Source organism: Pogona vitticeps, chromosome 14 (assembly GCF_051106095.1).
Source record: "Pogona vitticeps strain Pit_001003342236 chromosome 14, PviZW2.1, whole genome shotgun sequence".
Taxonomy (NCBI): domain Eukaryota; kingdom Metazoa; phylum Chordata; class Lepidosauria; order Squamata; family Agamidae; genus Pogona; species Pogona vitticeps.
In genome coordinates, this window is record NC_135796.1 from 1,303,257 (window position 1) to 1,319,473 (window position 16,217).

The 16,217-nt window shown below is 52.2% G+C and overlaps 1 protein-coding gene across 1 annotated transcript; it reads right to left on the bottom strand.

The window, feature by feature from the left end:
• Positions 1-1,084: 1,084 nt before the first annotated feature.
• SLC7A4 (solute carrier family 7 member 4) lies at positions 1,085-15,631 on the bottom strand. Its single transcript, XM_072983475.2, has 5 exons — positions 15,513-15,631; positions 10,741-11,759; positions 7,902-8,578; positions 7,125-7,233; positions 1,085-5,412 (listed from the first exon to the last, which is right to left on the bottom strand). The coding sequence occupies exons 2-5, from the start codon at positions 11,720-11,722 to the stop codon at positions 5,219-5,221; spliced, it is 1,962 nt and encodes a 653-aa protein (XP_072839576.2). The 5' UTR covers positions 11,723-11,759; positions 15,513-15,631; the 3' UTR covers positions 1,085-5,218.
• Positions 15,632-16,217: the final 586 nt, after the last annotated feature.

The following is a 16,217-nucleotide window of genomic DNA, read 5'->3' on the forward strand; positions in this document are numbered from 1 at the left end:
TTCTACATCCCCCCCACTCCTCCACATGCCAGTGACCATTAAGATGTGGTGGACTGCCAGGCTGGCCAGCATTGGCTAGAGACATGTGGACGATGTAATCCAGTCCAGGCTGTGGAAAGCTTGCTGTTGTATGTAAAGGGATTTATGAGATGCTGGTGAGAGAGAGGTTGCTGAAGTCCCCCCTGCTCCTGATTGGCTTAGCTGCTGTGATGTCACAGAAGGCCAGAGCAAGGAGTTCTCTTCCTAGCTCATGTGGGTGAGTCCATCAGAGCCTTGCACAGGGGAGTGGAGAAGGAAGTGACGGGGCAATACAAAGGCCCAGGAAAAGACAGGGAAGCCAGGAAAGAAGGCAGAGGATAGAAACACGGGCTGCACAAGGCCTGCCTTTGGGCAAGCCTTCCACAAAGTTGACTTAATATCAGATGCTTGGCTTTCAAAAAAGAAACAAGTGACAAAAAACAGGGGCAGAGGGATTTTATCCCCCAAAACCATTTTCTTCCGTACCTTTTTTTCCCTGCTGAAAACTACACACTCAGGGCTTGGAAATGTTTGTTAATAAGGGTGGGGATTAGTCCCCAGAGTCTGGCTGGTGGATTCTGGGAGTTATCCTCCCAAAACGTGTAAGATCTCCAGGTTTTGTTGGAGTACTCCTGTTCGACATGGGGGTGGGTTGGCCTGCCTCTCCCAAGGGGTCTGTTCACCTCTCTGTGAAATCACTGGGAGAGTTTTTTTTGCCTGTAGGAGTTTGATGGTACAGAGATCCTGCATTTCCCCTTTCTGTCTCAATCTAAGGACGGCCCCTGCATGGACTGGTAATGAACTGGAGGAGGATGAACAAACGAAGGTGGACCCACGCAAGACAGAGATGCTGCAGATAATTTGAAAGATAGATCAGAAAAAGACAGACTTGGCCTGCATGAGGGTGGGTGGGATGTCCCTTTGCTCTCAAAGATGCAGTTTTGCAGTGTGAATGTATCCTTAGATTTAATTCTGGAGGAGAGGAGCGTCTTGGCACGGTTGAGGCCAGGACGGCCACCTGCCCCCATTCTTGGAGACACCTGATCTGTCCACAGTTCTGCATGTCTTGGAGTAGACACTATTTATTAAAATACTTTTTTATCCACTCTATATCAACAGACCCGAGGGCGGGGTACAATCAGTGGCCTTGCCTTGAAAGAATTTTGGAACCATCCAAATACTTGAAAACAGTTTGAAACACATTTAAGCACACCTTAAAACACTTTGAGCGAAGCAGAGCAGAAACCGGCAACCCAAAAAATTGGAGACGAAGCCACGGACAATCACGGCTGGGCTTGGTGCCGAAATGAAGGGCTAGTTCATCCCACGGAAGCCTCCGAGGGGAAGCGACCCTAGTCTTTACCGCTGGGGGTCCTTCTCCCCACATTGCAAATTGCTTTCGGTGGTGGAGACACGTAAGAGGGCCACCCTGACAGATCTCAATGTTTAGACAAGTTGGTCTGAGGAGTGGGCACCCCCCCTCAAGTATCCCACTGAGGACTTTAAATCTCATCCTTTTTCCTAGCATTGCTAACACGTGTGTGGTCATCTCTGAAACAGGCAGCTAATGCAGTCCTTTTAGAATGGGTGTCGTTTTCTTTTTCTGGAAGGTGTTTGCGTCAGTCACCGAGCTGCTGGTTGCAGGTTTTAGCAACCCTGGGTCTCCAGATGTGCTTGGACGACAAATCCTGGAAATCCCGGCCAGCACAGCGAGTGGCGAAGCCTTCTGGGGACCCAGTACTTTGGAACCGATACGTCAAGGGCAGCTCTACAAGGTGTCCATTCAGCAACCCAAATGGGGTATTACTCGTGCATGAAGGACTCCTGGAGGGCCGTCTCTTGTCTGTGAAATTTTATGAGTTGGCCTCGAGCGTTCTGAGCCACTGAGTCCTCCCAGAGAGGGATCCAGGAAGCCCCTCAAACCTGCTCTCCTTCAAGGAGCAAGCAGCCCCATTCAGGACAAGCGGCATGGCTGATTCGCAAGAGATGGAACCAGTAACTCACAAGAACCTCTGATGGGTCAGAAAGGACCCCTGCTCCAATTTACTGGCTTTTGTCCAGCCGGTGGCAGGATCCAGGCAGCGCCTCCACAACCTCAACTGATACGGAGGACACTAAGACGTAGAATCATCAAGCTAAAGCCAGAACCCAACTCTCAAACCACAGATGATCTCACACCGTGGCCTCATAGGGACGTTGAGCAGCCTAGGAGACCGAGCAGAGCCCCATGATACCCCAAAGCCCAACTGTCATGGGGCAGAGCAGAAATCTCCCAGCACTCCTCTTTGTAGCTGACCCTAAAATCCAGGGCCTCCTACTTGGGACCCACAAAGCTACTCCAGGAGAAGATCACGGCTGATGGTATCAAAAGCTGCGGAGAGATCTGAGAAAATCTACAGGGTAGCCGTCCACCCACCCACCCACCAAAACACGGTCGCTGGTTCTCGGCTGTGAACCAGCTCATCCGTCAGGGTGGCCAAGCCTGTTTTGGCCCCTAGACCAGGCATGAGACCAGACTGAAATGTATCTGATCATCTGGTTTTTGCCCCCCAAGAATCTCCTGAGTGGACGGCCTGCAACACTCTTGAGCCCCTTCGCCCTGCCCCAAAGGGATGCTTTCTGTGGGTGAGTGGCAGAGATGATAGCCATATCATTTTGAGCAGAAGGGAGGGGGAGCAAGCCAGCGGTTTGGGGAAGGGCTGGAGGGACCCGACACCGTGCACCGCCTGCTGCCTCCCTGGGATTCGTGGCCAGGAGCTTCGATGGGCCGGAGATACACCCTTGGCCCCCCAAACTGCAGAAGCAGCCACACTAACTGCACAGACCGGCAAAAGCAGAAAGTGATCTTTGTTTGGGGTGGGGGAAGGTTTGACATGCAAGCCCGCGGTGGCCCTACCACGGCCCGTGACCCTCTGGCAGTAGCCAGAGCGGCCGCTCTTTCATAAAGCCTGGCTGAGTGGTTCTGATAGGGCAGTACGGCTGAGTGGTGACTCTGAAGGACAGCCCCCCCATCCCCGGGTGGGGTTGGAAAGGCCCCAAAGAGCCCGGAGACTTTTGTCCAGAGCGGTGCTTCCAGGAAAGAGCGAGGCCCTTTGGGGTGGATGGCCCCTTTGGAAACAGATGAGGTGGGATTGCGCCCGGTGGAATGTTTCATCCTGTTCAAGGACTGGGCGAATCCTCGCAATAGGTCCCAAATTTTGTGCTACAGACGAATAAACCTCAGAAAAGCTGCTCCGTGGCCCTCCGCAGGGGAGGGTCCTGGCCACACCTCTGCCAGAGTCCCAGTTCTGGCCGCCTTTCTGCCTGTCGGCCTCACATTACATCTGGCTTGTTCAAACTCTCTCGCTGTAGCAGCTGCTGCTGCGTGCCGGTTGCCAACCTTCTAAAGAGGCAGGCCCAGAAAAAATGCCAGCCTGCTCCAGAAACATTTCCAAGAGAGATTAGCATATTTCTCCTGGTCCGCATCAGCTTTCTGGCAAAGTAATTCCTGGGTCTTTAATCCTTGTTGTGCCATACTGTAGACGCGCAGAAGAAAAGTATCTTTCCAGTTTTAATCCAGGAATAAAAAGGGTATCTCGGCTGTCAGAAATGTGGGAGATAGTACTGCGCTACCGATTAGTATGAGGCCGTTGGGCCCACGGAAGTCTGCGGTTCTTTTTAAAAGCTGGCAGGAACAAGTCCGCTATGAAATATCAAAGATGCCTGGAAGGTGCCATGGGGGAAGGGGAAGGGGGGGGATTGTGCTGTGGTGGGGGAAGAGGAGGGTCTGGAGAGAACCGAGAGCTAGAAAGTGGGGCACCCCGGGAGGTGGAGGGGTGCTAATCAGTCGGGCGGTCTTTGTTAACACTTTGCATACCAATAAGGCTGAGGATGCAACGATAAAGAGAGGAGGGAGACAGGCAGGCAAGCCGCCGTGACCTCATTAGATGAAAGGCAAGACAGAGACGTAATAAATAAATTAATAAATACAACCTCCTTTCGGGGACTGCCAAGAATCCAGGTGAGGACGCTGGCTGAGGCTTCTGGGAGAAATTGGCTACTCTTTTACTGCAGGCGCCAGGTGTGACCAACAGCTGGATAAGAGACCCAAGCTGGTCTCATCCCCAGTCCGACAATTTAAAAGGGGGCCCTCTTTTGACTAGCAAGGACGGGTGAGTTCTGCAGACTTCATGATACTGAATGGGACTGGTTGAGTTTCCATTGGGTTGAAGGGAGTTATTCCCCCCCCCCGCTCCCACGGGATACAGAAGCACTCCAGCAGCATCCCGCAATCATGGGAATTGGCCATCCAGAAAAGGCTCATGATCCCCTCTTCTGTTTGGGCTGATCAGGTGGGAAGCAGGCCAGCGCTGTCCTCTCTTGTGGCCGGGCATAACCGGGCCATGTCATTTGTGTGCAAAATGAAGTGCGGCTCCTGATAACATGGCCTGTAATTCACGCCTCTGCAGGCTTGAATCCTGACGGCCTCTAAGCATTTGTGCAAGAAAGGAGCTCAGAGCATGACAACGGCCAAAGTCTTGGGCTCTCTAGTCGCCTTGCCATCATCACGGGCCAGGCGCCGTGTCTGCGGTGTCGGCGTTCTTCAGAGGGAACGGCAATGAATCACAACACAATCTTGTGCATTGATAATCTGGGACCCAGACCTCTATCGGAAGCTCCTCCTCCTCCTCCTCCTCCTCCTCCTCGTGATTTGGCTGAAGCCTTCCTGCGGCAAGCAGCTGCATCACATCGCAGCATCATCTAAACAGGCTGCGGTCCTTCGTTGACAACCAAGACCTTATAATTTGACAGGAACTAATAAAACAGCCAGATTAAGGCAAGAGGAAAGTGACGGGAACACATTGGCAGCTGGGAAGAAGGAGGAGGGAATTTTCATCCACCGTCGGCCACACGTCAAAGGAAGCCCACGGCAGATCCAAGCCACCTCCAAGCCGGTGGAGGGACAACCTGGGCCATTTCCAAGGGGGACCAGTGGCCCAATGAACCCAGGTTTCCAGCAACACAAATGGGGACCCAAGCAACTGAAAGGAGGGGGTGCAGCGCATCTGTGTTCCGTTGGCAGTGGCTCGCTATTCCACCGGGCTTCGCAGCTGGGCCTGGTGAGCCTTCTCGTTGGTGGCCAAAATACTTGAGAACAGTGGGCTGGATGTGGGGGGGCAAGGGAAGGGTCTCCTCCGGTTAGGCCTTCCCCCCTCCCGCATCATCTCTTTGCTTCCTCTTCTGCGGTTTCTTCCAAACCCTGAGACGGCTGGGTGCTCGGTTGCACCGTCTGGACGCTCTCTTCCAGGCTGCTGTTGGGGAAGACCACGTAGCGCGCGCTGACGGCGTGTGCCTGGGACTCCCGCAGGTTCTCCTTGCTGTGCCAGATGCCGTAACCGAAGTAGACCATCAAGCCTGGGGCACAGAGGAGGAACAAGATTGAGAACAATCCTAGACCCAGCTCTGGAGCTTAAAAAACCATGTGCAAAGCCTTCCTAAGCAGGGTGAGGAACTGCAAATGCGAGAGAAAGCCACGTTCATGTTATTCGCGCCTCCCACGGCCACCTTTCTTCTCTACTCCTGAGCCACACTTTGTTAACAGGGGTGATGACCTTATTAGATGTCTAAAATGGCTACAGACTGGGGAGCTTTCAATTCTGGCCCGTCTCTGGATCAGGCTGGGCCTTGTAGAGCTCAGCATGGTGGGGGAAGACAGAAAGGGCCCCCCAGTCATCTCGCTAGATGTTGAAGCTGAGGATCTGGTGCTGAACCAAGGGCTCGGCTAGATAGATAAACTTAAGCATCACTTAAGTTTGCATAGAAGAATCGTACGTATGCCATTGGGTGGCATGATCCTTGCACCCATATGGCATACGCACCTCAAGGAATCCTTTTTGGCCTACCTTCCTTTAAAGGGGAAAAGAAAGAAATCTCTAAAAATCGCTTCCTTGCTCTGTCTCTAGTTCTATCTGGGAGAAAGCTTTCATCCCCCTTCCCCCCAAAAAGGTATAGTACATCAGCACTGTCTTAACTAGGCTTTAAAACAACAACAAAGAACTTTGTACCCACCTTCTTCCCCCTCCACAAAGAAACAGCAGTTAATTTCCCAATATTGTTAAGTGGCTAAGCTGTCTGCTTAAGCCACTTAATGATATTGGGACATTGAAAGTGGATGGAAATTGAAAACTATGAGCTCCACTTTGGTTTGATCCCAGTGACCGCCTGTGCTGGAAGTCAACCAGAATGGAGCAATCCTATCAACACTGAAACACACATACAGAAAAACCAATGGTCCCTGATAGGTATCAAGGACAGGCTGGTTGGTGATGGCACTTGCATCATGTGGTTACTGGGAAAAGGACCAAACCAGCCTGTCTCTGGAACGGACCAAACAGAGGGACTTAAAGGATCAGCTTGAGGTACGGCAATGACCTCAGGTTTTCATCTGGGGACGTCAGCTGGGTTGTCTTGCTCCAGCTCTGTCTATGAAGCGAAGGCCATGCTTGAGGTAAATGCAATGGATCTGGCAGCTTCCCCATCTAGCCAGGATGATTTTTTGGACCTTTCCATTTTCTTTGGCTGTCTCAAGCCCTTGAGGAAGCATCCAGCAGCATTCTGAATGTTTGCCTGGTTAGGAGGTGTCCGTGGTCCACCACGCCTTTGGCCGCTCCTGGTCTTGGACGTGGCCTAAAATTGACAGCTTCTAAAATGTTTGTTCTGAAATTTAATCTCAAACAATTTGGGGCGTTTGTGGGGGTTCATGTGTGTATTATTGAGAGAAGGTATTGCCTGGTCAACGCTGGCTGAGCCAAAAAAAAACATACAGGAAAAACTGGCCAAAGCTGATATTGCACCTTGCAGAGGTTCGAGCACACTGCCGGTGTGCTACTGCAGATGCTAGTCATCATCATGGAAGAGACCCTCTAGATCATGGAGTCCAGACCCTGTTAGGGAGGCCCATGGTGGGGAATCGAACTCCCAACCTCTGGCTCCACAGCCAGAGACCTCAGCCCCTGAGCTCTCCTGCAGCTCCAGTTTTGACCAAAACCTCCCAGTAAATGCCTGTAAATGTATCTCGTCGCCCACTTCCCGAGCATCTCTCCCCACCTGCACCCAAAGCAACTCACCTGCGATCAGCCATATGGAGAACCGCAGCCAGGTCATGTAGTTGAGTTTCAGCATGAGATAGATGTTGATGAAGATGCTGAGCGCCGGCGTCAAGGGCACCAGCGGCAGCTGAGGAGGAAGCAGAGACCGGGAGGTGAGGAAGAAGGGACCAGACGGATCCGTTTGTAGCTTTTCTGCCCTTGCCGTAGAGGGAAAGGTTGGGGAGGCTCAAGGTGACTGGAGGATTCTTGCTGGGCGTGCAACACACCCTTCTTTCAACCCTTCGGGCATTGCTTATCATCTGAATGGCAGGGATGGCAACTCAAGTCATGGGACTTGTGGTCAAGTCATACTTAAGTTGCACCGGTGACTTGATTCGCAACTGGGAACCCGCCCACCCCCACCCCTTACCCTTTCTGGGTCATCTCTACCTGGAAAACTGGGAATACTATTAGGTAGGCAGTGAGTGGTTTACCCTTCCGTTCCTTTGGAGCCTTTCTCGGACTGCGCAGCTGGCCCAAGGCTACCCAGGCTGGCTCTTTCTCCCAATTGGGGAATCAAACTCCCAACCTCTGGCTCCAGAGCCACTGCGCTATCCAGCCAGCTAAGCGTGGCCATTCTAGAACACGGAAACCCCTCTCTCCAGCTTTAAGACCGTGGAGCTAAAAATGCAGGGGTCGAGGGAGTGCAGCTTTTGCCTCCACTCCCATCCACTCGTGCGAGAAATCCCCTGGAGCTAAATGTGGCTGTTGACACACACACACACACACACCCATCCTGGCATCCGCCCCCTTTACCTGGAACGTCTGTGTGCTTTGCTTTTGCTCATGGACGCTGATGAGAAGCAAGCTAGACAGCAAGGCCAGGCTGAAGAGCAGCACCAGCAGAGCGTAGCTCCAGGTGGGCAGGTGCAGCTGGTTCCTCCCAAACACCAGGGTGGCCGACAGGCAGATAGCCGACACCATGAGGACGACCACGGCCACGGTGACCACTTCCCCTGGGTAGAAGTCGCTCAGGAAGTCCAGGTAGGGTTCGAAAGTGGCCTTCAGTTGCCCAGGCTCCCGGGAGCCTTTCGATTTCTCCTTGCCCACCAGCTGCAGCTTGTCGGAAAAAGATTCGTACTCCTTCGGCTCCGTGGTGCCGAGGGTCTCCGCGGGCGGTGGGGTGGCCTCGCTCCCCGCCGGCGGGTTGGGGGCGCCTGCCTTGGGTTGCTGGAAGCGCAGGATGATCACGCTGGCCGCCACGAAGGTGTAGGCCAAGAGGGTGCCGATGGATAAGAACTGGACTAGGGCTTCCAGGTCGAAGATGAGGGCCAGGACGGAGGTGAGGAAGCCGAAGACCACGATGGCCACCACGGGGACCTGCGTGCGGGGGTGGACGCGGGAAAAGACCTGGAAGAAGAGGCCGTCCTCGGCCATGGCGTAGACGATGCGGGGGAGAGAGACGAGGTTGCTGAGGAGCACGGTGTTCATGGCTAGGGAGGACACGGAAAGGAACAATGTCAGAAAGTGTTTGGAGTTTTTGCAACCTTGCATACTGCCTTTAGTAGGTTTGCCTGAGAGCTCCCTTCCTTGGCTGAAACAACTGTCAATCAGTCCAGCAGTCACCAATCGTTCCTTCCCTGCCTCTGATTTCAGAGGGTGCCCCACCTCTCTGCTTAAAGGTCTTTCCCCCCTCTCTTTTAGTTTGCTGGCAGTTTGTGCAGAGTTAGTATCTTAGAAGGCAGTTTGCAGGAGTCTGCTGGAAGCAGTCTGTGCTGAGGCCTGTTGCTATCTCAAGCAGTCATATTTGTACAGTATGCTGTTTTGACCTGTCCAACTGTGAGTAAAGGAGACCTTTTTATTCTTTCTCTTACCAATGACTCAGTGTGAGTTTTTGTAAGTGCCAATTGATCAGGCCATAAGGGCTGGTCTGCTCTGGGGAGACTTGAAGGTAATTTCGCTCCTTACATCCTTGCACCTCTGCTGTGCACCTTGAGGAAATTTACCCAACATTCGAACCTCTGCAACAGAAACGGCCACTGCCGTGCCAGTTGGTTCTCACTGGAACAAGATGAGTGAGGAAAAGAAGAGACGTGGGAGCTGGGAAGCCCCTTGCAGCCTAGGAGCCACAGCACTGTGGAGATGGAAGAGGTCTCTAAAGGTCATCTAGTCCCACCCCTTGAAATCCATAACTGCAGCTTCTTTGGAAGATGGCTGTCTAGTCTCCATTGGAAAACCTCGGAAGAAGGAAGGCCCGCTGCCTTCCAGAACTGCCTCATTCCCTCTCAAATGGCAGCTGATGTCGGGAATATGCGATCTGCCAATTGGATGAGGCCAAACAGAGGAGCTGCCCCCCGGACCGTCAACGGCACCCTTATGCCTGGAACAGTGGGGTGTGTGTGGGGGGAAGCCCCTGGGGAGGGGGTAAGCAGGGCATGAAACTGACTGGGTTCAGGACAGGACTGGCCACCATGCAGCCTTGTTCTAGTAGCCAGCAGGCTCCCGGATTAATAACCACGTGCCGTCGAGTTGATTCTGACGCACAACGACCCTCTCCAGGGTTTTCCAGGCAGAGAATCTTCAGAAGTCATTTCCCGTTCCCTTCTTCTTCTGGCAGGGAATCCCTGGGACTGAGTGTGCAGCTGGCCCAAGGCCACCCAGGCTGGCTCTTCTCCCTGGAGGCACGCAGTGGGGGAATCGAACTCCCAAACTCTCGCTCTGCAGCCGGGGAGCTAACTCAACTGAGCCAGCCAGCCGGCTGTCTCCCAGGCTAGTCCACCCGAATTAATCTTGCCCCAGGAGGAAAAAAAAGACAAAGTGCTACTCTTGCAAGCCTCCAGGATGGTGATCTGTATTTAATACATCAAAGCCTCCCGTGCCTTTTAACACCAAACAGTTTTACGTTTATTTCAAAGCCAGAAATGGACTTCTAGTTACTTCTGTCTTCGTTCCTTTTCTTTGACCCTCTCCACAACACTTTTGGGGGGTCCACATGACTCCTAGAAGATCCCAGGGATATGAGAAATCAACCCACAGTGTCCCCTCCGTCCCCATCCCTGCCCGTAGTTTAGAAGGAAATATACTTTTCTTATACTTTGCCATCTTGGACCTATAATATACTGTATGTTTTTGGTTTTATTGTTTCTAAATTTGTAAACTGCCCAGAATTGACCTTTGGTGGGCCAAAAGGCAATTTATAAATAATTTTATGAAGAAATAAAAATTTACCTTCCTATTTTCTCTAATTAAATCTTGGGATGCCGAGGAAGGCCCGTAGAGAAAGAACAAGAAGCCGGGCCTTCTCGGCAGTGGCCCCTCGCCTTTGGCACAGTCTGCCCCCAGAGATCTGTCTGGCTCCCTCGCTGGGTGTTTTTAAGAGCAAACTTAAGACCTGGCTCTTTAGGCACGCTTTCCCTCCTGTCATCACTTGAATATTTCTCCCCCCCCCCCATCTTGAACTATATTACTATTGTTGTTTTTTATTTTATTGTTTTTATTTTATTTTTTTATTGTTAGCCGCCCAGAGTAGACTTTGGTCTAGATGGGCGGGGTATAAATTTAATAAATAAACAGATGGGCAGGATAGAAATCCAATAAATAAATAAATAAATAAATAAATAAATAAAAGATATAGAAACGGAGGGTCCAGACTTACCGCAAAGGGAGCCGGCAGCTACGATGAAGCCAGCCCAGGCGTAACCCCTCCGGTAGAAGGCATCCGCCAGGGCCGAGTCCGGGTCCAGAGAGTGCCAGGGCACCATCAGTGTCAGCACCACGGAGACGAGGATGTAGGCCCCGGTGGCGAGGCTCAGGGCGATGGCGATGGCCCTCGGGATGGCCCGTTGCGGGTTCCTGGCCTCTTCGCTGCAGGTGGCGATCACGTCGAAGCCCACGAAGGCGTAGAAGCAAGTGGCCGAGCCGGCCATGATGCCGGAGAGGCCAAAAGGGGCAAAGCCCCCTTCGCTGGCGCTCCAGTTCTGGGGTCTGGCCAGAATGAACCCCATGATAAGAATGAAGAGGATGACGCCCATGCTGACGGCCGAGAAGATGTGGTTGAGCCAGGAGGAGACCCGTGCGCCAAATGAGATGAAGGCCATGGCAAGGAGGAGGATGCCCGAGGCCAAGAAGTCCGGGTAATGGGCCAGGAAGGGAACGTGCCAAGCGCCCACGTGGGTCTCGGTGAAGTTCTTGATCCTGTGGTCAAATATGGCATCGAGGTAGCCGCTCCAGGCCCTCGCCACCGCTGCCCCACCTATCATGTACTCCAAGATGACATTCCACCCGATGAGGAAGGCCCAGATCTCGCCCACAGAGACGTATGTGAACATGTACGCCGAGCCGGTCTTGGGCACGTGAGCCCCAAACTCCGCGTAGCAGAGGGCGGCCAGCAGTGAGGCGATCCCGGCGATGATGAAGGAGACCACGATGGCAGGCCCGGCCGTCTCCTTGGCGACGGTGCCTGTGAGGACGTAGAGCCCGGAGCCCACCATCCCGCCGATGCCGAGCAAGGCCAGGTCCACGGTGGTCAAGCATCGGTTGAAGGATGTCTCCATCATGTCCTCTTCCAGGGTCTTCACCCGGCTGAGCTTCTGGCAGAAGCGGCTCAGGTCCGCCGAGCGAGGGAGGCGGCTCACCATCTTGGGGGTGGTGGAAAAAGAGGGGCCTCCTTCCCTCCTGTGGGTGCAGACAAAAGAGTTAGGCAGAACAATCTTAGCCTCCTGCTGGAAAGGTGAAGGGAATAAAAGTCACGAAATCAGGTCTGCTCACTGGAATTAGTTCAGCTGGGTGACCATGGATGCAGGTTTAGATGGGACAGCCCTTCCTTTGAGGGTATCCTGTATTGGAAGGGCTGGTAACGTCCAAATCCCATTCAAAAATGCAAACCCTTAAGGAGGGAGCTCAAAGCCCCTAAAGGTGCACAAAATCCACAGGTAGCTGCACCTGGAGGGCCCGCTCAATAGCAGGTCCTCCTGCTCCCCTGCTCTCTCTCTTTCCTAAAGGCTGATTTCCGTTGTCACTCTGTTCCAATCATCATGGGCTGTCAAGTCAATTCTGATTTATGGCAACCCTTTTTGGGGGGGATTTCCCAAGCAGAGAAGACACAGGAGGGGTTTCCCCTTCCCTTCTTTTCAGTGTCCTTGGACTCTGCAGTTGGCCCAAGGCTACCCAGGTTGGCTCAACTCAGAGGAGGCACAAGTGGGGAATGAAACTCCCAACCCACGGACGGATCCAGCCATCCCTCACTCTGTTTAACCTAATTTTAAAAAAATCATTTCTAATGACTTGCACTGTACATAAAAAATATTTTTGTTTCATGCTCTCCAGTTGGAACTGATTGATAGTGACCCTAAAAGGACTTTTAAGGTAAGTGGGGGGTATTTAACAAGTGGTTTTTACCAATTCCACATACACAACCTGTGAACTTTCAAGGCTGAGTGGAGATTCAAACTCAGGCCTTTTGAGTCCTAGGCTATTACTCGCTCCATTCGACCGCACTGGGTCCTCCATGTAGAAATTAGCATGTGCCATTTTACACAAATCAGAGTCCCCTTTTGTGATTTTTTTTTACTGACGATAGGCAAGTCGTCACTCTGTAAGCAACTTAGCTCTTGGTGTGTGTGTGTGTGTGTGTGTGTGTGTGTGTGTGTGTGTGTGTGTGTGTAAGGTTACCAACAAAGCCCAGGGAAAAGCTATTTAAATATACACCATTAAAGGACTTGTAGAACAGGCTGAGATTATTTTAAAAGAAGAAGAAAGAATCCTGTTTGAACAACTAGCTGGTTGTATGGAAAATTTTCTCAGCTGGTGGCAAGTCAGACTAAAATATGTCGACCACGGATGCAGGTTTAGATGGGACAGATCTAGAAGAAAGGCTTATGGATATTTCCATGGCCGGTTCAGCTTGAGACGGGCCTCATCCAGGCCTCCGACACAGGAATGTTTTCAGTATCAAGACTCAGGTTGCGCATGCATGAACGATGGTGCATCTGGGCATAGATAGAGTGCCCTTAGCTCCCCAAACAGTTATACAGTGTGTGTATTGGAAAAACCCTCAGAAGCCCGGGTGATGCTAGATCCACATGTCCGAGGATGCTCTTGTTTTCTTGCACCCAAACTGGGCAGGTTGTAAGTCTGTGGTTTCCACCACCCTCTCCCACAGAGTCCTGACCTTCACTGTGTGCAGAATACTGACCCTAAATGGCAAACATACAATGGGGTAAATCCTCAGGCTTTCTCTAAAGATACTGGTGGAATGACTTTCAGAAGGTGAATCATATGGGGGGAAAAAGGAGCGAGAGCAATAAATGAAGGCAAACGCTGTCCCAGAGGGCTTATTTGTTTGTTTATTAATTTATAGGCCGCCTTCCTCTAAATAAGGGGGACCCAAGGTGGCTCACGATATTAAGAATAGAGTTCAAAATATAATAAACATTTAAAAACAAACCTATATGCTAATTAAAATACAATTGAAGAATTAAAAGCAAGTAAATGTTGAAAATTATCTTCACTTTAAAAAGTATCTGCAGGGATACTTAAAAAAAACTTGCACTGAGTGGGTTTGGGGGTTTATTTTTTGACCCCATGAGAATTCCTGTTCATTGAGGAGGGTGGGTCCTTGGGTTTTACTTAGCGACTAAATGATAACACTATATCATACTTTCTTATCTCCTTGTAATAGGAAAAGGGGGTTCTTTACTACTTATGAGCATTGACAAGCATCGGGGAATCTTTTGAGAGGCAAGCACAGGGGTTTATTTAAAGAAACCAATTTTATTCCCTCTGCTATAATTCTCCGGCTGGGACAGTTCACATAAATGTTCGATAAAACTTGTGAAACCCAGGAGTGATCTAGTTTCTAATCCACTGATGCCAGAAATTCTGAGAAGCATATTTGGGAATAAAGGCAAGATAAATAAACTTAACAAAGAAATAAAAAAAATTAGAAGGAATTGGTATTTTCCTCCCTACATGAATATAATTTTTTAATTTTTAAAAAAATGCAAATAAAATACGAAGAGGCACTTAACTTTCTCTGTGTGATCATCCCCAGGGAAGTCTGCATTCAAGCTTACCTGGGTTCCTCTGTGGCAAGAATGGAACTCTGCCTATGCTCAGGGGTGCTCTGCTTTTGGAACCACAGAGTATCCAATACCTACACTCAGATCTCAGGGAGCAGAATTATTTGAGGAGGCAGGCGGGCAGCAGAAGCCATACCTATATATGGAGGGCAGGCCTGGCTCCAGTTAAAGGGGTGGCCCGAATGCCAGGTGCAGGATGGATATTTGGGAACAATTCAGGGTCAAAACAGAGACAGGGTACCTGGGGCAGGTAAGGTGAACTGATCTTGGGCGTGGCCTTGGTGGAGGGGTGTTGAAAACTGACCCCCATGCACCCACCCATGCTCTATTGCTGCCCAAGGCGGAGTAGCAAAGTGTTCCTGACCCCAAAATCATGACTTCTACCCTCTACCTAGCCAAATTGTTTTGCCACAGGAGACAGGGAACCTTTTAATCCCAAGAAACAAACTGGGCCCTTATTTTTAGGAGAAAGGAGGGATAAAAATGTTTTCAATGAACAAACAAGCAAATAAATAAGTAAATAGTATAGCTCAGTATCTATTATTATTTATTTAATAAATCGGCATTCTCAGCCAAGCCTGAACTTTCTCTGGAAGCAAAACAAGGATGCAACGGGGGGGGGGGCTGTCCTACTTTGCGGGCACCTCCCGAGGAGGCCGGATTCTCCGGAAAAGACCCTCATGCTACGAAAGGCGGGAGACAGCAGGAAGGGAGGAAGTGCAAACGGGAGATGGACGGTCCCCCTCAAGGAAACCCCAGGCTCGGGTTTGGAAGAGCTGAGCAGCGCTTTTGAGGACAGGGCAGTTTGGAGGTCACTCGTCCACAAGGTCGCCGCGACTTGAGGGCACATCATAACAATATTCCCGGTACTGATATGTCTCAATCATCCCTCGGAGAAGGAAGCAAGTCTTGGGTGCCCTGTTGGCACCGGTCTCCAGCCACCCTCTCCACCCAAGGCCAGGGCCGGCCTGCTCTCCGCACGGACCCCCCCCCGTTCCGTCCCGCCGCCGCCGCCGTGCGCGCCTGCCTGTTGCCAGCTTCAGCACCCGCCCCACCCCGGACAGCTCCCAAGGGGCGCCCCCGAAGGCCGAGCCCGAGCCGTTCCTCCGCAGCCCAGCCGGGAGGTTCGGCCCCCCCCGCCTCGCCTCGGGAGGCACCTGCCCGGCCGCGGGAGAAGACAGGTGGCGGCCTCCACACCAAGCCGGCTTGGAGAACGTGGGAACGCTCGGACGCGCATGATGGAGGCTGGCCAAGGGGAGGGAGGGAGGGTGCAAGAAGTGGATTAAAAGGGTATTTGGGGGGGGGGGTTCCCCTTCCTCCCTCCCTCCCTCCTTGCTGGCTTGCTTACCTGCCCGGGGCTTGGGAGCCTGGCCGGCTGCTGCCTGCTGCTGCGGGTGCGCCCTGCTCCCGGCAGCGCTGCGTCACCGCCGGATCCAGCAAACAGGACGGGCGGGCGGTGAAGGGAGGGGAGGGAAGGCTGCTTTTAATCTCCCCTTCCCTTCCTTCCTTCCCTCCCTCCTTTCCTCCCCGCCCCAGGCGAGCCCAGCCCGGCCAGATGGTGCCGGGAAAGGCGTTGCGCGAGATGGGATGCTCCAGAGACCCAGGTGGCTTCCAGGAGCAGGTGGAGAGCGGGGGGGGGGGGCGCTTTCCCCCCCATTGCAACGTGGATTCTCCAAGTTTCTCCTTTAAAAAGGGGCCCCAGGGATTTGGGGTTAGATCTTTGGGCTGGGATGCAGGAGAGGAGGAAGAGCCCCAGGCATCAAGCTCAAACCCCCCCCCCCTTTCTGCATTGTTGTTGCTGCTTTTTTAAATTCTCTGCACCTGGCCTACCTGGTAGGGCTGTTGTATACACAGCAGGTGGGAAGCGAGGAACACACACAGAGAGAAAGGCAGAGGACAGCTAAGGAAGGTGAACATGCTTTCAGGGGAACAAATCAGGTAGGCACAGCTGGGCAAGGGCCCTTCTTTGGGGGGGTTCCCTTGATCTGTTTGGGGGGCAAGTTGGTGTGTGTGTGTGTGTGTGTGTGTGTGTGTGTTAAAGGGCTATAACATT